At 43.8% G+C, this 26,180-nt stretch overlaps 1 protein-coding gene across 4 annotated transcripts; it reads left to right on the forward strand.

Moving 5' to 3' along the window:
• The first annotated feature begins 327 nt into the window (after positions 1 to 327).
• CLTA (clathrin light chain A) lies at positions 328 to 22,802 on the forward strand. 4 transcript variants are annotated; one of them, XM_008141906.3, is made up of 7 exons: positions 328 to 658; positions 8,306 to 8,343; positions 10,396 to 10,513; positions 15,439 to 15,550; positions 20,186 to 20,239; positions 21,376 to 21,411; positions 22,355 to 22,802. In XM_008141906.3, exons 1-7 carry the CDS (start codon positions 448 to 450, stop codon positions 22,524 to 22,526), a joined length of 741 nt encoding a protein of 246 aa, XP_008140128.1. In that variant the 5' UTR covers positions 328 to 447; the 3' UTR covers positions 22,527 to 22,802. The 4 variants fall into 4 exon arrangements, with proteins under 4 accessions (XP_008140128.1, XP_008140129.1, XP_008140131.1 ...); XM_008141907.3 differs by lacking the exon at positions 21,376 to 21,411; XM_008141909.3 differs by lacking the exon at positions 20,186 to 20,239.
• The last annotated feature ends 3,378 nt before the right edge of the window (positions 22,803 to 26,180 follow it).

Below are 26,180 nucleotides of genomic sequence, written 5' to 3' on the forward strand. Positions count from 1 at the left end.
CATCGCTGTCCTAACTTCACCTCACGTCGGGTTCAGCACTAGCGTCCCCTCAGAGGTGTAGGCGCCAGGTCGGTGAAGTCTTAATGGCTGCTTTAAGTCCAGCGCTACTTCCGCCTTTCTTGAGCCCACGGGGCTTACAGCTCTCACACACTCACGCCCCTCTCCCGAGCTGCTCAAGTCACGAGTTTTCCTCGGAGGCCCGCCCCTCCTTCTGCTGATTGGGTAGCTCGTGAGCGATTTCCGTCCTTTGATTGGTTGTTACCTTTTCGGCTCTCCAACCATGTCTAGACCAACCGGATATAGGGGAAGGATTTCCGCTTCCGCCTTCTCACTCCAGCTTGTCCTCCGAGCGTAGACGCCACCGCAGAGGCTGCTGCCGGGAGCGGTGTCCGTGGGTTTGCTGGTGTGTCTCTCAGCGCCGGTGTCTGTGCCGTTGAACTGCCCGCCATGGCTGAACTAGATCCGTTCGGCGCCCCTGCCGGCACTCCCGGCGGCCCCGCTCTGGGGAACGGGGTGGCCGGCGAAGAAGACCCGGCCGCGGCCTTCTTGGCGCAGCAGGAGAGCGAGATTGCGGGCATCGAGAACGACGAGGCCTTCGCCATCCTTGACGGCGGCGCCCCTGGACCCCAGCCACACGGCGAGCCGCCGGGGAGTCCGGGTGAGAGTGCGGCGCGTTTGGGGGCGGGCGGACTTGTCTGGAAGCTCGGCCCTAAGTGGCTCTGAGCTCCGTGTGACTTGTTCTTTGCTGAACCGGGAGGTTGAGTGCAGAGAGGAAACGAGACCCCGGCCCAGTCATGCAAGAAACCTAGGCTTGAGACGCTTACTCCGATCGGTGGGTGTGTTTGAGCGCTCCTGGGCGCGAGCTGGGAAGAAAGCAAAGCAAATAGGGTGACGGTCACGCTGAGGGGCCCGAAGAAGCTCGTTCAATTCCGGAACTTTTCATTGAGCACTGGCTCTGCTGTGAGCCTGGCCTCGGAAGCACAGCCGCATTGGCGCAGTTTGGGCAGACTTACAGGCAAGTCTGAGCCCAGCACGGGGCCAGTTATTAGGAAAGGAGGGCAGAAAAAAAATAGTGCCGTTTTAGACACAGACAAAAATGGCAGTGATGCATTTAAGCACTGAAGGTGTACAGAATGTTGGGCTATGGGGAGGAAAGAAGGAGTGAATAGGAAACTCGAGGAAGATGATCTAGCCTTGGAGAAAGAAGCCGGCCAACGAGGGATGAGAGTTTTGCCATTTTTTCGAATGTATTACGGTAGGACTGCAGGAACTCGGCTTCCTCTGGAAATGGCTTTGACAGGCAGTGTTGCCTAAGCAGAACGAAAGATTAGAAGGAGGCGAATAGAGAGTGATGTGTGGGCTTTCCCCAGCCAAGCTCAAGGAAAAACAAACAAACAAGCAAAAAGCGGTATGCCAATTTGACCTTTTAATTTAATGCCTCATCTGTGTGATGTTTAGGATTGTCATGGTGGGAGGAAAGGATGAGTGGCAGAAATCTTTTCAGTTATATAGGGAAAGAGGAAATTAGCTAGAAGTGAGACGTGGCTTTTCATTTACTTTTTAATTGATTGGTTTTAGAGAAAGAAACATTGATTGTTGTTCCATTTATACGTTCATTGGTTGATTCTTGTATTTGTCCTGAGGCAGGGATCGAACCTGCAACCTTGGTATATCAGGAGGACACACTAACCAACTGAGCTACGTGGTCAGGGCTTTCATTTACTTTTTTAAAATTCTTATTGAAGGAGAATAAGGCACTCGTGGGGCAAATGGGAGCTACTTTAAGGGGCCACGCAATTAACATAAATGAGAAAAACATGCTGGTGTGAGATAATGAGTGTTGGAGACTGAGGCTTTGGTGCATTAGAATGGTGCTTTTCAGAAAAGCGTTCAGACTCAGAAATCTCAAATTACTATGCCAACCAAGCAGAATCTTTGGGGGGGGGAGTGGACGTGGGGAGACCACTAGTTTGCAGTCTCTGGGATCTGTCCCAATATGTGATAATGTGTAATATACCTGAAAATGCAATTTATAGCTAGAAGGTTAGACTGAACTGGGTTGTGGCTGGGAGGTGAAGTTGGCTTTAAGTAATACAGGTGTTCTTTTGTTATTGTGTGGTCTTTAACATTTGCCTAAGAATCATAAAATGTACTTTTTTTTTTTAGGTCCTTAGTTTACCTTCCTCATTTAATAGAAGAGAAAATGAGTCTTACAGAGAAATTACTTGCTTAAGGGCAAATTAATAGCTGAACCCTTTCCCCACTCTTTCACTGTATAATATTCTGTTGCAGTTTCATCAGGGATGTCCTGGGATAAGAAATTGTCATTTCTGAAAAGCAGTTGTGGCTGCCCTGGGTAGGACAATGTTGGGAGAATTAGGACCCATAGTTAGAAGACTGTCCTGATTCAAGGACAGTGTTACCTCTTGCTCACTGTTGTATCCACAATGCCTAGCAGGGCGTCTGGACATAGATACTCACAGAAAAATGGGCAAAAATGTCCATTCTTGGTGATTGGCAGTTTGAAAGGTAAAAGGGAGAAAATAGTTAGACTCATGGGTCTTTTGTGTGTTAAGCTTTCAGCAAAGGGAAGGAAGGGATGATTGCTGACTTAGTTCCTAGGAAGGACTTTCTTAGTGAACTAAGCATTTAGTGATTTAAAGCCTGATCTGACAGTGTAGTTGGAGTTGGTAATAGTGCAGCCGTCAGCACTTCCTTGGGGGATTAGAGAACTAGAAAAAAGTTAGACTTTTTTTTCCCTTTTCTCTCTTCCTCACCCTCTTTTTCCCTTTCTTTTCCTCTCTCTTTCACCCCTCTTTTGCCCTCTCTCCCTCCTTCTTTCCTCTCCCACTGCCTCTCTCAAGATTCTGTGCTGTCCTAGACTGCTTGTGTGGGTATAGCTTTTCTGGCAGCTTATATAGCCGCCACTGCCTTGCCTGAGTTTTTTCTTCTGTAAAAGTTGCAAAATATACACCACATAGGGTTGCTAGGATTACATTAGAAAACACCTGTAAGGTGCTTACACACAGTATATTATTACTACACACAGTACCTAGCTACTACTATTTTTTGGGAGTAGGGAGAGGAGGGTGTTACAGGCCTGTGGGCTTTCAGGGAGTGTATTGAGGAAACAGATTTTAGGAGGGAGCTCTGTGTCCCTTAACAGAGGAGCACACCTAAACTCCTCCCAGCCTTGGGGGAAAGGCCCATGGAGGATGGGGGTAGGCAGAAACCAGAGAGATTAGGCTTGAACCCTGGATGATTCCCTTAGTTATTAGGAGAGGTGGAAAGATACCTACATAGATTTAAAGATGGGGGGTAACCAGCCTGGTGAAGTGGCTCCAGGGATATTGATGAAGAACAGGTGGTTAGGAAAGAGGCAGCCTAATTCTAGAGCTGTTGAAAACCTGCAGTCAGGAGGGAGGAAAATAAGAGGTGATTAAGGAGCTACTAAAGGAGTATGGCAGTAAGGCACTATTTGGTATGTTTCTGTCAGGTTCCTGGAGGAGAAGGAAATGGAGGTACATGAATTTTAAAGGAAAGCTGGAGAAGGGAGAATAATTTTCTTGGTAGTGGTGAAGCTAAGTTCAAGGAAATCTCATGCATGGTATTTAGTAGTACTACCCATTTACTGTATGCCAGGTTCTAAGTGTTAGTGTCCTCCTATTTCAGATGAAAACTTATCATGGAATTTAAACAATGATCCTAACAGCATTTAAGCTAATACATAGCTCCACTGGAATCCAACCCTGGTCTGCTTGACTTGAAAGGTTGGGGAGGTTGAAGGTGGGTTTGGGACAAAGAGTTTTTCATCTCTGGAATCATATTCTGACCCTTGTTTCTGTTTGGATGACCAACTGGTGTTGGCAGACCACTGGTGGTCCCTGAGGTCCGAACGGTTGGCGACCGCTGCCCTAGACAGTTTCCTTCTGAAGCGTCAGGCTGCTCAGCTTAGTTGTCCTAATAAGTCAGGCGCCCTAATGTCCTTTCTGCATGTTTCTGTAGCCACAGACGATTCTTTGACTTGGACTAGTTGAATATAAGTACAATGGTAAGGTATCAGAGTTCAAAGCATTTTCCAGTGGGTCTCGAAGAGTCTTCAGACCCAAAGGACAGATAGCATGTGACTTAGGAGGTAAGGGATGAGAACTGCTTCTAGTTTTGTGATGGAATAGTGATCAAAGACTTTCCTATTGGGAATGGCCCTGGGCTAGAATATATTAACTGAGTAGTTGGTATGTTAGCTGTAATTTATTAACCAGAATGTCCATCTGGCTTGTAGGCTCTAGGATTTAAAATTATCTCTTTCCTGTCTTACACAAAAATAAATTCTGGGTGGATTAAAGAGAGGATTCCCCCCCCAAATACCAGGAGAAAAGTGAATATTTATCTTGGAATAGGAAAGGCCTTTAGCATAAAAGCAGATACAGAAATCATAAAGGGAAAATGGATATTGTCTACATACAAGTTACGTTTTTTTTTTGTTTTTGTTTTTTTATTTTATTGATTATTTTTACAGAGAGGAAGGGAGAGGGACAGAGAGTTAGAAACATCGATGAGAGAGAAACATTGATCAGCTGCCTCCTGCACATCCTCTACTGGGGATGCGCCCGCAACCAAGGTACAGGCCCTTGACCGGAATCGAACCCGGGACCCTTCAGTCCGCAGGCCGACGCTCTATCCACTGAGCCAAACCGGTTTCGGCACAAGTTAAGTTTTAGGTGTTAAATATCATAAACCATATAAAAAGTAAGTGGGGAAAACACGTAGTATGAGAGGAATACATCCAGAGAGAATATTTAAGAGATAAAAATGGGCAAAACAGACCAGTAAAGAAGAAAATCAAGTGTCAGATTTTTAATTACCTCATAGGAAATAAGATTGGCACAATAAAGCCACCTTAAGGTGTTTTTTTGTGTGTGTGTGTGTGTGTGTGTGTTTTTGCTATCAAATTAGCAAAAATTTTAAAACATTATAAAACTCTCAGTGAAGGTCTGAGAAAAATGGGGCACCTGATTGGTGTTTAGAAACCTTTAAAATTTTAAATGTATATCCTGTGTCCCAGCAATTCTACATCAGTAAATTTATTACTGAGGTTTAGTTTAATATTCTCCCACCCCCTCCCAAATACTTTGATTAGTTTTTTGGTGAAGTTTATATTTCCAAAAGTTTATAGAGTACTTTTATTATTTATCATCATTATTATTATTATTATTTATTGATTTCAGAGAGGAAGGGAGAGAGAGAGAAACAGCAATGATGAAAGAGAATCATTGATCAGCTGCCTCATGCACACCCCACTCTGGAGATCGGCCCACAACCCAGGCATGTGCCCTGACTGAGAATTGAACCATGACCTCCTGGTTCATAGGTTGATGCTCAACCACTGAGCAAGCCATGCTGCCTGGGCTATAGAGTATTTTTAAAAATTATATGGGTAGGTGGACTCACAAACAGCTTGGAGTATAAAAAGCCATGACAAAAACTATGAGAAACTGATTTTTGTACTATCATAAATAAAGCATAGGAGTAAAAGAATTAGGTTACTGGTTCGGTTCCCAGTCAGGGCGTTTACAGAGGATGGATGTTTCTCTCTCACATCAATGTCTCCCTCGCCCTCCTCCTACAGATTCATAGCCAGCAGTTGAAACAGAGTAAAGCTGAAGTGTGTTGGTAAATGCTTAGATCCTGCAGTTTGTGTTCCTGTATCAAATTATCAGATGATCTTTCCTCTGACTTCCTGGCTTGCTTAGGTATTGCACCACTTTTTAAAGGCTGGTTATTTCATAATACGTGCATTTAATATTTTTCTTAAATCTTTAAACATAAAAATAAATTTAAGAGAAAATAGTGTCACCAATTATCTGGCCCTTCAAGAATACCTTATTGACTTCAAGGAACCCTATGCATATTCTAAGGTCATTTGTAAAGTGCTGATACATGTAAGTTTGTGTGAGGATTAAAACTTAATGTATATAAGGTGTTTAATACTGTGCCTGGCACATTGGAAGTGATAAGTAGTACATGTCTTCCTAATAAAGTTGAGAATTTAATGATATAGAAGAATGGATTAGTAAAAAATAAAAATAAGAAGTAGGTTATGTTTTAGAAGTCCAGTTTTCCTGAAATTTTTCATCTATGCACATTAGATAAACTAACAGGATAGAAACCAAGGGGTTGAGTAATGAAATTACATGGTATTTTCTTTCTCCATTTTCCTTTTTTAAAAAACAGAATGCTTTGGTATCAGGAAGACATGCTGGGGAAATGATCTATAAAAGTTTTCAGTACTCTCAAAGCCAAGGGGATGGTAATTGGGAGAAGCAAGAGAACTAAAAGAATGGATAAAATGTTAGTGTTGATTTGGAAAATGGGCAGTTAAAGTTGGGTTTATGGGCATTCCCCGAAGATATTGCCAGTTTGATTCCAGACCACTGCAATAAAGCAAGTATTACAATAAAGAGAGTCATAATCTTTTTTATTATGGTTGAGGGTCTTGCCTTCTATTTGTAAAAAACACTATATTTGTGAAGTGCAATAAAAAAGAGGTATGCCTGTAATTAGTTAGGAACCAAGACCAGAGGAGTGGTTTGATGAAATCTTTGCCTGTTAAAAGGAAAAAATGAGGCTGAGAGCACCTGCCCCTAGAGCAGTGATGGGCAACCTTTTGAGCTTGGTGTGTCAAACTTCGCCAAAAAACTGAGCATAACTCGGGTAGTGTGTCACTTTGAGGAAAAAACATTATTTCGCAAATGTTTCATCCTCGGCATGAAATGGCTTCACGTGTCAGTGCTGACATGCGTGTCATTGTCATCAGAAATGGCTACGCGTGTCAGTGCTGACATGCGTGTCATAGGTTCGCCATCACTGCCCTAGAGGAAAGCTGTGCAAAATATTTTCATATATTTCCCCTGAGGGCCTCCTAATGGTGGCCCATACTAAGTGCTTGGCATTCCTTTTATTACTTGAGTTCTTAAGTCATTTAGGTTCATCTCTTCTTTCAGCTTTCCTCTCCTACTCCATGCAATAAAATGTCATTGCAGTTTGAAAAAAATTGGTCAAAATAATGGAAGTTCTACATAATCTATATATATAAAAGCTCAAGTGACCAGTCATTATGATGCGCACTGCAGCCAGTCAACCTGCCCAATCGGGGGCAGGGCCAGACGGCCGACCTCTTGCGCCTCCCCCGCCTCCAGCTTGCCCAGCCTGATCGGACCCCACCGGTGCTCAAATTTGTGCACTGGGCCTCTAGTTAGCTAGTAAACATGGGTCAGCCAACAGATACAGAATACAGATTATGTAGGTGGAAGCTAAATTTTTTTTGAGGCTTTTGAAGTAAATTAGAGCAGCTACTCCAGAGTAATGGTGTGCAACCCTGTAGAGACTGCCTCATGGTTAGGTTAGGTTAGGAACACATGCTTATCAGACTAGTCAGGTAATTAAATTAGTGAAACACAGAATGGGTTTGTGGGGCTTGCCCTGGCCAGTGTGGCTCAGTTGGTTGGGCACCTCCCCATGCACCTGAAGGTTGCCTGTTTGATCCTGGGCTCCATCCCTAGTAGGAGGCATGCAGGAGGCAGCTGATCGATGTTTCACTATCACATCAGTGTTTCTCCCTCTCCCTTTCTCTAAAATCAATTTGGATATCTTTAAAAAAAAATTGGGGCTAGGGAGGACTGGCAAATTGTCCAGAGCATGCTCCATATGAAGGCTACCCTCATTTCCAACAGTGTTACCAATTCAGGAATGCAGACCCATTATTGCCATATCTTCTGTCTCTCTGCCCCTTCCCCCAAACATGGAAATCCTGATTTTGTGGAATTTTTTAACTTAGTACTTTATATTTTAAATAAAGTATGCTCAGCATGTGGGCCACCATTTTGTACTATGTGGATTTGATAGTCTCTAGGTCTTACTTAGGCATTTTTTATATTTCTGAGGTAGACTTCCTCATTTGGTTATGAATAATTGTGTCAGTAAGACTGGATTGTAGCCTGGCCATTGTGGCTCAGTGGTTGAGCATCATCCTATGAACCAGGAGGTCATGGTTCGATTCCCAGTCAGGGCACATGCCTTGGTTGCAGGTTGGATCCCCAGTGTGGGGAGTGCAGGAGGCAACTGATCAATGATTCTCATCATTGTTTCTTTCTCTCCCTTTCTCTCTCCCTACCTCTTTATATATATATAAAACGTTGAATAACTTAAAATACCTACTGCATACAATGCTATATTTTACTCTGTAAACCTTTGGCTCAGCATTTGATCAGCCCTGATTGACAAATTGCAATCTTATGTCTTGCAGATGCTGTTGATGGAGTGATGAATGGCGAGTACTACCAGGTACAGAATACTCTTTAATTATGTTGAATGATAGTGGTCAAGAGTCTTCCTTTCCTGTGATTTGAATGGACGGATTTAGGAAGGACCCCATTCCCTTGATTTTCCTGGATATATTAGTAGCTGATATGTTACCTGCCAAAGTAGAAGGATTTGAAGAGAAGTGACACTTATAGAGCTTTCTTTTAAAATGTTTTTGACCAGGCCTAGTGTTAACCAGCTTTATTCTCAGGAAATGACCGATGATGATGATGATGATGATGGAGGCGAATTTAAACACTCTGCTGTGAAGCACTGTTTATACTTATTTAATTCTCACAACAACCTCAGGGACCTGTCCTGTTGTTATTCCTGTGTTACAGATGAATAAATTGAAGTAAATTGAGGCACACAGGTTGAATCAGTAGTTTAAAGCAGCGGTCACCAACTGGTGGTCCGCGAGGTCCGAAAGGTTGGCGACCCCTGGTCTAAAGTAACAAAGGCAGTAAGTATGTGGTGGGGCCAGCATAACCTTTTAAACCAAGGGTGAACTAACTTACTTTTTCTATAAAAGGCCACATAGTAAAGATATTAAGCTCTCTGAGTTATAAGGTCTGTCAAACTACTCTGTTGCTGCAATATGAAAGCATCCATGGACAGTACATGAACGAATGGGCTTAGCTGTGTTTTAGTAAAATTGAATTACAAAACAAGTGGCAGGCCTCCTGATTTGTAGTTTCCGATCCCTGGTTTAGAGATTGGCCTTTAGAGTGAAACAGAATGGGGCTTAGATCCTGGCTTTATCCTCACTAGAGGGATGGGGAACATCCTGCCAGCGGGCCATATAAGGCCCGAGATGGCACTGCCAAAGCATTAGGGGTGAGTTAATTGTTTGACCAAATATAGCTGGCTGATTTTTAAAAATATGTTTTTATTTTAGAGCGAGAGGAAGGGAGAGGGAGAGAGAGAAACGCTGATGGGCTGCCTCATGTACTCCCCCTACTGGGGATCAGGCTGGCAATCTGGGCATGTGCCCTGACTAGGAATGGAACCTGTGACCTCTTGGTGCATGGGGCAGTGCTCAGCCAACTGAGCCACACCAGCCAGGCAGCAGGCTAATTTTTAAGTTGATAATTCTGTATGGGCTGTGAATGATGTTATAAATATCCAAATGGCCCTTGGCAGAAAAAACATTCCCCACCCCTGCTTTACTAGCTATGAATTTGGGCCTGTCATCTCTCTGTGCCTCAGTTTAATTCCCTAGCTGTGAAATGGGAATAAAAACTTGCTTTGCAAGGTGTTTGGGGGAGAGAGCTTTTATGTGCCTGATACATAAAAAATGCTAGTAAGTTAGTTACTAATAATTTAAATAATTTTTTCCACCTTTGTAGATAGTCTAGTTAGGTTAAACTGGTAATCCCTAGTTCAAGCGGTGAAATAATTCTCTAAAGATTAAGTTCTGTTTGAGTCTTTGTCAGTTTGTTTGTTAGCTCCCAAATCTAACCCACTATAAAGAGCAGTCTGCACGGGTGCATGCACACACACGCACGCATGCCTCACGATTGCCTGCCTTTTTATTTTTTTTCTTGATGTGTAACTATACATTTTCTTTTGGACTCTCCTCAAATTCAGTATATTTTGATAAGGTGGTATTAAGTGACCTACTTCCTGCATTATATAATAGCATTTAGGTCTTAAGTTCTAAGCCTTGCTCTACTGTGTACTCACCTTTGTTACTTTGAAAATATCACATAATCTCTTTGTCAAGTGAGGAAACCAAAACTGATAAGTTTCCTAGTAACTCCATTACTCACCTCCCTGACTTTCCTATCTCCCACTCATGTCCCATTTATTAACAGATAGGGTAACAACCACTCTGCCTCTTCCTGGGCTGTAAGGATTAAGTGTGGTAATGCTGAAAGCTCCCTATCAGGTTGTGATATTGCTATTAAGGTCATCCTTCAACATTTTAACAATCTTCAGTGCTGTACATACTCAGGGGTTCTAACTTGGATGAAGTGCATTTCAGGAAGGAGTTTTTGGTACTGATAGAGTACAATTGTGTTTTGTGTTAAGGAGAGTAATGGCCCAACAGACAGTTACGCAGCTATTTCACAAGTGGATCGATTGCAATCAGAGCCTGAAAGTATCCGTAAATGGAGAGAAGAGCAAACGGAACGCTTGGAAGCCCTTGGTAAGGAATCCCTTTTTGTCTTTGGGTATCTGTTTTCAGTGGAATAGTTGACCTTGACTCTCCTTTTATTCCTTTTTCACTTGAGTTAGCCATTATGCCCTTGTCTGGTGTTTGGGACAATAATCATCTCAACCTGAAGGTCACAAGGCTACTAATGAGGAGATACTTAATCACAGGCCATTGTGTAAGGATTAGGGCAGCCCAGAAAACCACCAAGTATATCCTCTCCTCTCAAGAAGAGCAGAGTGGTGCTATGGAAAGGAGCCGTGGACTTGGAGTGAGAAGACTGGGTTCAAGGCTCAGCCCTTACCAACTGTGCACACTGCTTGCACAAACCTTGCAGAGTCTGTTCATCTGAGAGGAGTAAGATCAGTGTTACCAACCCCCCGGGAATTCTGCGGTGGTATTTATGGGAGCGCTTTGTAAACTTGAAGTAGTGCTTAAGAGGAAAATGTGAGCTGTTAGAAAACATACCATTTATTTTTCTTACCCTGATACCCTTGAAAGGTAAGTTTTTACACTTTTATGGGTGAGGAAAGTGAACAGCACAGGTAGAGTAAGTTTTTTAATCACACAGCTAAGAAGTAGAGTCCGAATTTCAGGTTAAGTTGGTCCTGCTTCAGAGCCCATACCCATCGCTTCAGCCACGTTGCATTTAGTATGCACCATCTCGTTGGGCAGTCACTTTTTTTGGTCCATTTTAAGAGACAGACATCGTATACTTCATGCCTAAATATTTTATTGTAAATCTAGAAATATAACATTCTTCTCTATAACCAGTGTCAGCATTATTCCTTCTTAGACACCACTGACCTAGTAAAAATATGACTCTCATTTTTCAGATGGGGTAACTGACACCTAGTAATAGGAAGGACGTGACCCTGATAACAGCCAATTAATGTAAAATCTGTTGCCTCTCCAGCCCAATTTATGTGACTTTCAAAATACTGGGCACACTTGGGTTTGAACCTTTACAGCACTATCCACTAGTTATTTCTGCAGTGATGGAAATATTCTGTATCTGTGCTGTCCAGTGTGGCAGCCACTAGCCACATGTAGCCCTAGAGCACTTTAAATGTGGCTTGTATGACTGAGAAACTGAATTTTAAACTTCATTTAATTTTAATAAACTTAAATAGCCACATGTGGCTAGTAGCTACTCTACTGGAGAGTACAGCTTTAGATAGATGAAAATAGGTCTTCATGGTGCCAGCAGCCTCAGGCCTTGCTTATTCTTTGTATATGACTTCTTAGGAGGCTTAGAGGCAGGACTTAACTGGTATTACTACTACTAGATATTTTTCATGTTACAGAACCCAACTTTATCTTTCTCTTTTCCATAAGTTTAGCAAAGTTGTCTTGTTTGTGGAGAGAGTTCACTTTAGTATCTGTGAAAATTGATACTAAATTTTCTTCTTCAATTATCAGACTAAACATTTGGGAAATATTCCATGAAGTATTGTCTTCTTAACTCAAGATATCTCTCTGAGGGAAGTCAAACATTTGACCTTACATTCTAACTGAATGGAATTAAATTGATCCTGAACTAGGTGTTTCTTCAGTTTCACCTTTTTTCTTTGCAAGAACTGTGAGAAAGCACAAAATGCTAAGAATAGAGAACCAGTGTCAGTGGTTTGCAGCTTAGCTACTGGCTGTTCTTAAATAATTTGCTTTTCTGTGAACAGTAATGAGGATGGCCAGAGGAGACAGCTGTCAGTGTGCCCTGCTTTCTAAGGGGACTCTTCATCCCTCCTTTCCTCCCCCTTCCCCCCTTCTCCCTTCCATAATCAAAGAGATTGTATTATGACTTGGATAGTTGTCTCATCAAGCTAAACGTTTAAGAACTCTAAATTCTTATTGCCCGTGTCACTTCATAAATCTGTAAAAGAAGACAATTTAAAGAGACTTTATGCAGAACCTAGTTTGTACAGATGGTAACAATTTTTATTTAGACAAAAATTTGAGTAAATTTCCATGATATTTTGTTCCTATTATATGATAACATTTAAAAAGTTATCAGACTACACAGAAAGAAAATACTCTTCGATCAAAGGGTAATTTTTTGGAAGTAATTTCACCAGTCTTAAAAAGGAAACCTTACATTTTGAAAATAGAATTTTCCAGTTTCTTGCCCACATGGCACTGGTAACCCTCAGCATCTCCCATTGCATCATAGTGCCCTCCATTCTGCATACACTTAGTGACGTGGACAGACATGCACAGAAGTTTACTCTATATACTTGAGTCATCAGTGGGAAATCTGAGTAAAATAATTATCCTCTGAGCAATAGGTCACCTTCTGATAAGTTAGATAACAGGGTAAAAGTTCTTTTATGATGTGAAACTTGAAGTTTTTAGATGTTCTTAGTCTGTTTCTAGCAGTTACAGACAGCTTTCTGCAGGTTGTTTCTACAAGACAATTTTTTTGCAGAGTCCCTAAAATGCCCTCAAATGCTTCATTTCTTCCTTTGAATGGTTGTCGTCGCCACTGCTTTATACTCTTTCCCTTGAGGATACTAATTACAGGGTGGGCTCTGGCTCTACACTGCCCAAACTCTAGTCTGGACCAATGGCTACCACCTTCAGTCACATCTTACGATTAATTCTAGGCTTGCTTCCCTTTCTGTCCCACCCTTGGAGGCAGCATAATCCTATCTAATAAAAGAGTAATATGCAGATTGACCATCACTTTAACACACAAGATGGCTGCCCTCATGTGGACACAAGATGGCCAGCAGAGGAGGGCAGTTGGGAGGGATCAGGCCAGCAGGGGAGGGCAGTTGTGAGTGATCAGGCCAGCAGGGGAGGGCAGTTGGGAGGGACCAGGCCTGCAAGGGAGGGCAGTTGGGGGGGACCCAGGCCTGCAGGGGAGGGCAGTTAGGGGCAATCAGGCTGGCAGGGGAGTGGTTAGGGGATGATCAGGCTGGCAGGCAGAAGCGGTTAGGGGCAATCAGGAAGGCAGGCAGGTCAGCAGTTGGGAGCCAGCAGTTGGGAGCCAGCAGTCCTGGATTGTGAGAGGAAACGGGCAGTCGGACATTCCTCAAGGGGTCCCTGATTGGAGAGGGTGCAGGCTGGGCTGAGGGACACACTCGCCCGTGCACGAATTTTGTGCACCAGGCCTCTAGTAAAGTAAGAATATGTGAGCTTTACAGCCAGACCTGGGTTTGAGTATTGGTTCTGTCACTCACTGTAACCTTTATACAGATGTCTCACTTTCTGAGCGGTAGTTTTTCTCACTGCTAGGAGACTACAGTTTACCTTCTTGGGATTGTTGTAAAGATTAAGTGAGAAAGGATACCAGAATGGATGTCCTTAAGAGCATATTTCAAGTGAAGTATCAGGGTAACTTGAGGTGTCAACTGCAGCAGTGGCTGGGACGTGCTGCCTTTTCTCCCACTATCTACTGACGTGTCTATTTTAGTTAAATGTCTTAGGAAAACCCATATTTAAACCCGAAAAACTTCATGCTGGGTGTGCATTTTCTCTAATTTCTGGAACCTTTGTGAATAGCTGCTAATAATGATCCCCAACGCCCTGCAGTTCCCTCCACTGGAGTGTCTCTTTAGCTCTGTCACAAACTCACTGTGCAGTCTAAGCAGGGGTAAATATTTTGCAGTCCTCCTAACTCAAACATCTATATTCTGTTCCCTGGTTCCTGAATCTTCTCTACCTCTGGTAATTTTCCGAATAGCATCCTGCTTCATAGAGGTGCTTCTATCATATGTAGTTAAGAGAGTGCCATCTTGTGTTTTATGGAACCATTAATTGTCAACCTGAGGTGTGGACTATAAATTTGAGATTTTGTTAAAAGATTATCTAATACTAGAGGCCCAGTGCATGGGATTCATGCACTGGTGGGGGGCGTGGCCTGTGGGGATCAGCCCACAGCGGGAGCAGCTGCTCATCCTGGTCAGCCGAGCGGAGCTCCCACTGTGGGAGCACACTGACCACCAGAGGGCAGCTCCTGCATTGAGCATCTGCCCCCTAGTGGTCAGTGCATGTCATAGTGACTGGTTGACCAGTCATTCTGGTCATTCCACTGTTCAGTTGCTAGGCTTTTATTATATAGGATGACCCGGCTGGCATGGCTCAGTGGTTGAGCGTCAACCTGTGAACCAGGAGGGCATGCCTCGATTCCTGGTCAGGGCACATGCCTGGGTTGCAGGCTCGTTCTCCAGTGTGGGGCGTGCAGGAGGCAGCTGAGCAAGGATTCTCTCTCATCATTGATGTGTCTATCTCTCTCTCCCTCTCTCCCCCTTCTTCTCTGAAATAAAAAATGTAAAAAAAGGATTATCTAATATGAATAGCCAACCCTGAACTGATATTGGCAGCATTGTTAAAGCATCATCTGTAGCCCTGGCTGGTATGCCTCAGTGGTTACAGTGTCTGCCTGCACACCGGAGGGTCGTGGGTTGGATTCCTGGTCAGGCGTGCCTACCTGGGTTGTGGTTTCGATCCCCAATCCTGGTTTTAGGGCTTCTGTGGGAGGCAACCAATTGATGTGTCTTTCTCACAGCAATGTCTCTCTCTCTTTCTCTCAGTCCCCCTCCCTCTCTCTCTCGCACAAAAATCACTGGAAAAAATATCCTCCATGAGGATGAACAACAACAACAAAAAATTTGTAATTGCTGTTTCCCTAGTTGGTGCCCCCAAAGGCTTGTTTCTATTAAAAGTTAGTATTTGCACTCTTGTGCCCCCCTGCCCGCCCCTCCTAAAGAAAAATAAAAAACAAACTACCAACTAGTGATTACAAAAGTGTCAGTGGATTGGGATAAAATGTGGTGAAACACCTTGGATAGAATCGCTGAGGTCAAAAGCTGGATGTACAAACAAGGAAAAACAATTTTTTCTTCCCTCCTGACTATTCTCCCAATATACATTTACACAGGTTTTGTTTCATTTGTATAGTTTTTCCTTTCTTTCAGATGCCAACTCTCGGAAGCAAGAAGCAGAGTGGAAAGAAAAAGCAATAAAGGAGCTGGAAGAGTGGTATGCGAGGCAGGATGAGCAGCTACAGAAAACAAAAGCAAACAACAGGTCAGTCCATGGTGCTTCTTGGCACAGCTTGTATTCCAAGATTGAGTCATCCATTTCCAACAGTCAGGATAGGTTCTCAGCTGCTAACTCTTTCAGTGTGAAATGTGTTTGCAGGCTTTCGAAAAAGTGCTTGAAACAAGGTTTGCAAGTCTCTTGGTTCATGTGAGCATAATTTATAGCCTGTTAGCCTTCCCAGTGCTAGTGAGTTTAGCTCTTCAACCAAGAGTTTGATTCACAGGTACCACCTGTAACGGTATGATACAGCAAAGGAAAAATTATTTCATGGATCAAGTCCATGTATAAGATGTAACCCTGAAATGAAAGGCTGTTTCATGACTATAATACCAGGATCTCAGTCCGCATCGATTATAAATTTCGTCATGTTGTATCCCCTAACTACAACCCTGCCCTCTGAAAGCTGCTTCACAGAGGGGCATGTTAGCAGGGAAATGCGATTTGTAATTAGGCAGCCAAAGAAGGTCGTCCAACACGGCGACTTCAGAAGTAAGGGTCCTCTGGGGATGCATCTGTGTCTAAAAAGATCTTGAGTTGATTTTTTTAAAAATGCTCTTTTCAGAATTTGCTCACTTACTGAAGGCGAAATAGTCGTGGCAGGAAACATTCTTGTATCAGTAGCTGTGTTCCTTAATGCTGCATGCCTAGCGTCCCTGTGGAATTAGCTCAGACAGGCAGAGGCAACGCTGCTTGCATGGATGTCCGTGGGCTTGCTTTCTCTGCTGGATTGACTTTACTCACTTCAGTATAAAGACAGATTGATGTTTTACAGAGCGGACGAGAGAGGGATAGAGAGTTAGAAACATCGATGAGAGGGAAACATCGATCACCTGCCTCCTGCACACCCCCCACTGGGGATGTGCCCGCAACCAAGGTACATGCCCTTGACTGGAATCGAACCTGGGACCCTTCAGTCCGCAGGCCGAAGCTCTATCCACTGAGCCAAACCGGTTAGGGCTCTTGGGGATAGTTTTAATTTTCAGGGTAAAGAGCCTTAGGCTTCTATCCTCAGAGGCAGAAGTGGGTTTAAGTGCCATTCTCTCTGTCAGCTCTATTATATGGAAATTTGCCAGAAAAGAGGGAGCTGATGGCTTTTCCAGCCAGCCTGTGCCATTGTGGGGCAACCCTGATAGAACAGATGGACTGTTATATAGCAGTCTTCAGTGATCTCCTGTTGGCCATCCTTGGTTCTGCCAGCTGCCCCTCAGATGCCAGGTTTGAGCCTCTGTTCTGGCCAGTTTGCTGTGGTGGATGCATTCTCTGTGCTTACTGGTTCCATTTAAAGTTCTATGATAAGTATGGTGAGGGCTGCTCTCAGGTCCAGGGCTTCTGCTGAGCTTGTGATCGCTCTGAAGTGCTGATAGGCCAGGCTTCTTTATCTTTTGCTTATTTAAGATGGTTTCCCCAGCTGTGAGTTCCCAGCTCTAAAGAAAGATGAGTGGATGCTTTGTATAAAACACTGTTTACCCTAGTGCAGTGATGGCGAACCTATGATACGCGTGTCAGCACTGACACGCGTAGCCATTTCTGATGACACGCGGCCGCTGAGGCAGCCGCATGCCGAGGATGAAACATTTGCTGCTCCTGAGGATGAAACATTTGCGAAATAATGTTTTTTCCTCAACGTGACACACTACCCGAGTTATGCTCAGTTTTTTGGCGAAGTTTGACACACCAAGCTCAAAAGGTTGCCCATCACTGCCCTAGTGTTGTGTTGCCTTAGCCTATAAGTCTGCTCTGAAGTACTTGGTAAAACTGGGCTGACCCTCCCTGTTCAGGGTCCCTGAGGCTTAAGCAAGTTGACATTCAGATTCTCAGACTTAAAATATTATGTTGGGGATAGGTTTCCCATTGCAGAAATTTTTTCAAGCCAGCTTTGCTAAACTGAATCCCTGTTTTTAGGAGCTGGGTCTTAAAGGTTTCGTCTGCCTGGGCATTGATTTAGGGCTTGGTGTACTTTTCTTTATGTAGAATTTGAGGATGTTGGGTTGGATAGTCTCAGAGATGAACATCAAGTACCGGAGAGGAGAAGAGAGTTAAACTTACCACTCATTGAAAATGTAGAACTTGTTTAGAAAGCAGATCACTTGCCTTGTAGAAACCTTGCAGCACAAACAGGGCTGACTCTGAGTGTGTAAAGCTAGTGCCACACTAGCCACTGTCATCAAGGATCCAGGGATGGTTTTTACACTTCATGCCAATTCTTCAGTGGCTGAGGTGGAAGCCATTATAGAACCACTTTTGGGATTTCTTCCAATGGCATACACCCTCCCCTGGAGATTTCGACATTGCTTATGGTTCTCCCTCTCCCATTTAAGTTTGACTCAAACATTAGAGTCCCATAGGACTAAATAAGTCCCAATTATCTATTTTAAATGACTTATCTTTCTCATTGTCTGTCTAAATAGTGAATATTTTGAGGAAATAAAATGAGGGCGCTCAATTCAAGCAATGTCATTCTTACTGGGTGATTCTTGCAGCAACTGGATGTTTTAAGGGGGACCACAAAGATAAGGCAGGAAAGTTTGAAAGAGACGTGGGGATAACAAGGATCTATTTTAATGAGAGTATCTCAGACTTCCTGCTTCCAGATGCCCTCCATTGAAGCCTTCAGAGCACATCTGTGCCAGGCACTGTGCTGGGGGCAGACAACAGTCAACAGACCTTGTCACAGCATCTCTAGTCTGTCAGTCCTCAGACTGCATCTTCCTCCTTTTATCTTGAGTTGGGGCCTAAATGTCACTGCACAAGAGCCATGAATTAAGGGACAACACATGGAAAATAATTCTCTTTTCATAGGAGCCAGTCAGAGGAGTTGATTCCTGTAGAACAACCCCAGATCATGTCCCTTCCTAAACCATTACAGAAACATTTCCCCTTTTACAGGTAGCTTTGATGCTGACTTTCATTTTTCTCAAGGCTTATAAAAGTTTGGGGAATCCATGATGCTCAGTGAGGCAAACATTTTTTCCATGCCCTCGTGTGTATCAGCCTCCTAAGGTGCCTGAAAGCATTCCTCCTCCCCTCTCCCAGGCTTCCCTGAGCCCCTTCCTGCCTGAGGATTGCTGCTCTCAGGCCCCTCTATCTGGGGGGTGAAGAACAAACAGGTGGAGGGCCGTCTGTGTTTGTTGTATGCGATTTTCCATTTGTCCTGGGTCTGTAGTCATGAGGGAGCAGTGCTGTCACAGACCAGCTCTTTTGGGGCTAGCTGCAAAGGAGCAAAAGCCTCTCAGGCTTTTGATATCTTAGTGAAGCTTGGACAGGAGTCATTAAATCTTTATTTTCTTCCAGCAGAAGCAAAACACAAGTTGAAATTGATTAGGTTTAGTCCTTGTGTAAACAAAGGATTATGGGTTTACAAGCTGGCCTGCCTTTCCTTTCCCTCCCACTCATTTTGCCCATAAACAATTCGCTGTTTTCCTACTGACTCACTGTGAGTTACAATCAGGCTGATATTTTTGCTTTCTTTAAATTTCCACAGAACACTTCCTATGCATAAACCAAAATGGTAAGAAAGAGTATGTGTGAGTTTAAAAATAAACTGAAATCACTAGCATTTCCCTTCAAATAAATGAGAGTTTAATAACCAGGCATGATTGTCCTTTTAAAAAAAACTCCCTTCCACTCCTGTGTCCCAAACTGACCTGGCAAAAGACAGGGTAAGGCTCCTCGAGGGAGGTTCCCCGCCCACCCTCAGTGGACAAAATGGGCAGCTTGGGACAACAGAATCGAAGGCCAGCCTGTCCTCTGTGGTGTAAACTCCTCCACTCAGCATCCTGCCTTTTCCTTTTTGTTCCAGAACCCTGCCACTCTGACACATTCCTGATGTGAGAGTTAAGCAAGAATGAAGTGCTGGCTTCTGGGCCTCACCTTGTTAAAGCAGTCAAGTCTGGCATGGACTGAACAGGCAGACAGTCTGTTCAGGGACACAGTAACCCAGAGCCAGAACCCTAATCTGCAGTTCTTTCCACCAGCTGCTTTTTTCTCTCAAGGTGGGAATTTTGAAGTGGCCATATGGGTTCCTAGGATACTGGAAATTGATCCCACCCAGCCAGTGTGGGGAAGCAGTAATTGGATAATCCAAGAAAACTGGCTTTTGGACCTAGCTTGTCTAGTACACCCAGCGATAGTTACTGAGGCTGGCAGAAGGGTGACATGGCTCACATCAGCTGGAAAGTATTAATATGCAGTGAAAAGAGCCAGGCAGCTTTGGTTGGGGGTCCTGCCCGTTGCCTCTTACTGCTGAATAAGCTGCTTCATCTGTAGGCTTCCGTTACCTCATCGTAAAGTGAGGTGAGAACACTTAGTGTGTCCTGGGTTGCTGGGTTGAGAACTGAACCAACATAGTGACTGTAAAAGGGCTTAACCCATAAATACGTTAAGAAGTGCTCGTTGTGGCTGAGGTAAGGCGAGGGGAGAATCCCCGTGGAGCAGGCCAGCAGAAAACAGTGCCTGCTGGGATCTCCAGCGCTGGAACCCTTGCTGGGTTAGGACAGAGCCTTGGGAACAGCTTTCCCAGAGAAGTTGTGCCTCGATTGTGGATTTGAGATGTTTCTGCTTCTCAATGTTCTCTCTTTTTTCCTGCCTGCTTGCCTGCCTTTTGGATCTCTTGCTGTCTAGGGTGGCAGATGAAGCTTTCTACAAACAACCCTTCGCTGACGTGATTGGTTATGTGTATGTTGCAAAACTAATTCCTTTTCTTTTTTCGATTCTACTTCTCATTTAGAGTTAATGCACCTTTTATGCCACAAGTTGCTTTGCTTTTTAAATTATTTCAAACTGGCACTTTGGGGGCTAATAGGTGATAAACCTGGGGGTATGATCCGTTGATTGTCTTGCAGAATCATTACTTCCTACAACTCTGATTGCCATTTTTCATATTCGGGGTTTTGGATGGAAGGAAGCTGACTCCCTTTCAAAATGTGGGTCATTTGTGTTCTTGTCTGGGAAGGCTTTGGGACTGGAGGGCTCTGACCTCTTGCTGCCACCACTATGCCCCTGCCCTTGGTGGGAAAGAGAGGTGGATGTCCTGGTTAGGAACCAGTTGGGGCAGCTTTTCTACACTTGGTTTCTTCGAAGAATGTGGAGTTGGTTGCCTCTCCCTTGGGCAGAGGGGGTTGTCTCCGATGGGGGCCTGTAATGGTTTCTCTATGGTCTTATAGGTCAGAAATTGTTTGTGGCCAACTTGTGATGCCCTGTTCCCTCAACCTTGCACAGAGAGGCCCCAGCTTCGAGATCAAGATAGCCAAAGCTGTCTGATATGAGCCACTTTGGCTTTGCTCCCCAAAGAAAATTGCATCTTCTCTGGAAGTGTTTTTTTTAGGGGTTCATGTTATCAAAGCAGTGTTGCTGAAGACTTGGAAACTGTTCTTGCTGTTTCCTCCTTAAATATTAGGACTAGATTTTGAGTGAAGAAACATGAAAGTGAAATGGAGGAAGAGAGGACTTTGTGAGAAGGGTGGACAACAGGCTGAGAGGCCCAGAGCCTTGAGATGTTCATCCTGGTAGAAGACAAAACAGGGTTTCCTGGGCCCCCAGATGTATTTGCAATGAGACTTGTGAAATGCTGGACTTACAGGTGGTGTTGGATTTGATTTTTGCACATTCTCTCTGGAGTAGAAATGGAGACTAGAAAGGTTGAATCTGGGTTTGCTGGGCAGCAGGGTGGCCCAGCAAAGCCAGCTGCACGTTCCCAATCATAGAGTGGCAAGGGCATGTCTAGCTTACTGACCATCTGCATTGAGCTCATTCTCATTTTCTATATCTGACTTAAAGTTTCTCTCGTTTCTTTTCTTCTCTTCACCTTTAAGCACAAACATAAGCCATCCTTGCTACAGCCTAGAACAGTTAAGTAAACCTTTCTCACTGCCCCTAACTGTGTGTGCTCTGCAGTTGCAGTCTTGTAGTGGCTCTGGCTTCAGCAGTGTTTGCCACGGCCATCCCTGTGAGTGCAACCCTTTGTCCCCACAGACCAGTCATCTCCATTGCTTTTGCTTTGCCCGTGATGCTTGTTGAAGTAGATGAAGATAGTGTGTCTTCCCTCTTCTTAACCACTGTCCTTTTGGGCTACAGCTTCCACCAGCAGGTTTCCAAGTGGGGGTGGGTTGACCTTGACTGAAAGAATGTTGGAGCAGCATCCTACCAAAAAGCACCTAACATTGATTGGCTCTCCAGCCCCTGGGTGCCCACCCCTGCCACGTGTGCCCCGAGGCACCTGGCTGGAGGGAAATGGCTGAACTGGAGAATGTCCTAACAAAACCCCTTCCAGAATGGCTCTAGTCTCCAATGCCTGCTAGCATGGGAGCTTGTTTTGAATTCCCTCTGATCTACCCTGTTTCTCTCCAGGCTTAGGAATAAATCCAGAAGCTGTAGCACAATCAGTTGTGGGCTTTTTAGAAGTCTAAATTTACTTGAAACTTAGCACAGCCCAACATAAACTGTTCAAGTTCTTGACAAGCCTGCTGCTTTGCTTTTGTTAAAGAAGGCATTGTGTAGCTGGCTGAGGACTTGCTTTTTTAATGCTCTGCATCAGCAGAGACAGAGAGAGAGAGCCCTGAAACCAAACACCTGTATTCCAACATTTTACACAGCAGTCCAGGCACCCTGTGCCTAGGAGAGCTGGCCACGTGTCTGCTCTTGACTCTGACCTGGGCCAAGGGCTGTGATTCTTTAGAAAACCAGAATGCCATTAAGTCAGGCATGAAGATGCAGTCGCTTCTAGAACAAGGCAGCCACCAGGTAGCTCATGGGGTTCTACATTAAACCAACATATTTTGTTGTTGCTTCCAGGGCAGCAGAAGAAGCCTTTGTAAATGACATTGACGAGTCATCCCCAGGCACTGAGTGGGAACGGGTGGCCCGGCTGTGTGACTTTAACCCTAAGTCCAGCAAGCAGGCCAAAGACGTCTCCCGCATGCGCTCTGTCCTCATCTCCCTCAAGCAGGCCCCCCTGGTGCACTGAAGAGCCACGCTGTGGAAACACTACATCTGCAATATCTTAATCCTACTCAGTGAAGCTCTTCACCTAATTGGATTAATCATGTTGAGTTCTTTTGGACCAAACCTTTTGTCTTTAGAGTTACTCATTGTTTGTGATTGCATGTTTCTTCCTTCAACTGTGTTCTCCCGGGCAGACAGGAGGGGGAGGTGGCAGCAGGGAGAGGGAAGCCTCCCACGGTAGCCTCAACCTGTGCTTTTTGTGCATTATTCTGGGAATAAATTTGTTTCAAACAATAAACATGGAGCCTCATTATTGATCTCAAGATGTGCTGCAGTTTGGAGTGAGGTTCAAAGGAATGAGGAATTCTGTCATTTCTAGGGCCGAGGCAGCAGTCATTGGGCCTTCAACCCTGCTTTCAACTGAAATAGCTCCAGGTTTCTATTGTCTTTGGAAGTTTCCATTTGGAGAGGGAGTTCCAGGGCTAAAAGTTAACCCCTCACCAATCTATATATTTTCTCCCAGATGGCTCTTGTCAGTCCCTTACTTAGGGTCTTGGATGGTATATTTCAGTGGCGGTGTCTCTGGGGGTACATAGACTGTAGTGAGACCTTTTACTCCAGCCGGTAAACCTGAGTCAGACTAGCCCCGTTACTCTGGATCCCCCTAGCACTTTGCTCATATCTCTCGTGTCAAATACTTATCTAATTGCTGGCTAATACAGTAGATAATGTGACTATTTAAATTAGAGTTAATTAAAAACACATTCTAATCCTAGTATATTTCATATGCTCAGGGGCACATGTGCTTAGGTATTATCCGTATGGGACAGCACAGATTATAGAATATTTCCAGCACAGAAAGTTCTAGACCACACTGATCAACACAACAGATGCCTCAGGAGACAGTGTTCTATTCAAGCATCAACACATTTGTTATGTGCCCTCAGAATCTGCCACATTTTAGGTCAGGGGTGGGGAACGTCCAGCCTGCAGGCTGTATAAGGCCCGAGAGGTCATTTAGTCAGGCCCTGCCAAGGCATTAGGGGTGAGTTAATTAAATGTTTGATCAAATTTAACAAGCTAATTTTTAAAATGTATATATTTTTTATTTTAGAACGAGAGGAAGGGCGAGAGAAGAGAGAAACGCTGATGGGCTGCCTCGTGCACTCCCCCTACTGGGGATCAGGCTTGCAATCTGGGCATGTGCCCTGCCTGGGAATGGAACCCGTGACCTCTTGGTGTGTGGGGTGATGCTCAACCAACTGAGCCACACCAGCCAATAATTCTGTATGGCCTGTGGATGATGTTATAAATATCTAAATGACTCTTGGCAGAAAAAAGGTTCCCCACCCCTGTTTTAGGTGGTGATTCAAGTAACCAATAAAGCCATATTACAGAAATCTGCTTATTTACCTGATATTATTTCCAAGTTGGAGATTGACATAAACTCCTGTTATTACCACACTCAGGAGGGGGTAGTCTTGCCATTGCCAAGAAGGAAAGTCCACCAACACTCCTATTGTAATTATGTCTGAAGGGGAGAGGAACCGTCATTACTTTTCTGCCTACCTCCCCCTTTCCAAGCTTCTTAGTTGGGCATTCTTCATCTTTCCCACCTGGCCTCTTTCCTCATTTCTTCCCATTAGCCACCCTGGATTGCAATCAAGCAATCACTCACTGTTGTTCACCAACCATTTGTTATTTCTGGGCCTTGTTAATGCCATTCAACATGTCAAAATCCAGGTTAAGAATTAGCTTAAAGGACACCTCTACAATGCCTTCCCTTACTCCTTCCCCTGAGCTCCCATGGCCCTCTATGCCCACAGCTTACCTTTGGTGTTATTCTGGTGGTGCCATCTGGACTGGTCTTGCCTTCCATACCAAATGGGCTTCTTAAGGTGGATGTGACAGTTGTAAAATGTCAGTAAAGTCTCTGACATTCTTCAGATCAAGAGGTGACTGGATAATATGACAAAAGTAATGGCATGTGACTTCCAAGGCTAGGTCATAATAGGCATGCAGCTTGCCAGCTGGTTTGTTGGAACACACAAGCTCTGGTAGTCCTTGAGCATCACCCCCGAGGCTGCCATGCTGTAAGGAAGCCCAAATCAACCTACATGGAGAGGCCCTGAAACTATAAGCAGAGAGAGGTGCCTGGCCAGTGGCTAGTATTCCAGCTTCCTGCTATTCCACCTCCAGGTACTAACTGTAAGTGCATCAGACACCCTGCATTAAAATTGCCAAGTAGAGCCTTTCCCAAATTCCTGACCCTTAGAAACCATGACAGAGCGATTATTGTTTAAGCCTCTTTAAGTTTTGAGGTGGCTTGTGACACAGAATCAATAGTAAGTTGGGATTGCTTCTAAAGCCTACATTACCCACATGTGGCTACATAAAAAGGAAGAAGTTGTTCCCATGGTCTCATCGAGTGCTCAACATTTAGTTGCAAACCGCTTTCTTGGGGCCACTTTGCTTTTTATGTCAAATTTTAAATGTTATTCAACATAGTACTGAAAGTCATAGCTAGAACAATTAGGCAAGAAAAAGAAAAGGCTTCATCCAAATTGGAAAGGAAAAACTAAAACTGTCACTATTTGTAAATGACATGATATATATAGAAAACCCTAAAGAGTCCACCAAAAAATTGTTACAATAAATGAATTCAGTAAAATTGTAGGATACAAAATCAATATACAGAAATTTGTTTCTATATACTAATAAATTACCAGAGAAGAAAACAATCCCATTTACAACAATATTAAAAAGAATAAAATACCTAGGCATTTAATCAAGGAAGTAAAAGACCTGTACGTTGAAAATTAACAGACACTGGTGAAAGAAATTGAAGAAGATACAAATAAATGGAAAGATACTTTTTTTTTTTTTGTTAATCCTTACCAGAGTATAGTTTTCCCATTGATTTTTAGAGAGAGTGGAAAGGGGGAGAGAGAGAAACATTGATGGGATAGAGACACATCGGTTGATTGCCTACCGCACATGCCTCAACTGGTGCCAGGAACCAAACCTGAGACCCTTCAGTCTGCGGGCTAACCTAACCACTGAGCAAACCAGCTAGGGAGGAAAGATAATCTGTGCTCATGGTTTGGAAAACTTAACATTAACCCAATGCATTCTATAGATTCAGTGCAAACCCTATCAAAATTGCACTGGCATTTTTTACAGAAATCGAACAACTCTAAAATTTACTTGGAACTACAAAAGATCCTGAATAGGCAAAGCGATCATCTTGAGAAAGAACAACGCTGGAGACATCAAGCTCCCTGATTTCAAACTATATTACAAAGCTATTATAATCAAAACAGTATGGTACTGGCATAAAAACAGACACATACATCAATGGAACAGAATAGAAAGCCCAGAAATAAACCCACACATGTATGGTCAATTAACCTACATCAGAGGAGCCAACAATATTCAATAAAGGACAGTCTCTTTCATAAATTGTGTTGACAAGCAAACTGAACCACTATCTTATACCATACACCACAATAATTAACTCAAAATGGATTAATGACTTGAATATAAGACCTGACACCACAGAACTCCTAGGAAACATACGCAGTTAAGCTCCTTGACATCTGTCTTAGTGAGGGATGATTTTTTTTTTTGACACCAAAAGCAGAGGTCACAAAAGCAAAACTAAACATGTGGGACT

Source organism: Eptesicus fuscus, chromosome 15, assembly GCF_027574615.1.
Source record: "Eptesicus fuscus isolate TK198812 chromosome 15, DD_ASM_mEF_20220401, whole genome shotgun sequence".
Taxonomy (NCBI): Eukaryota; Metazoa; Chordata; class Mammalia; order Chiroptera; family Vespertilionidae; genus Eptesicus; species Eptesicus fuscus.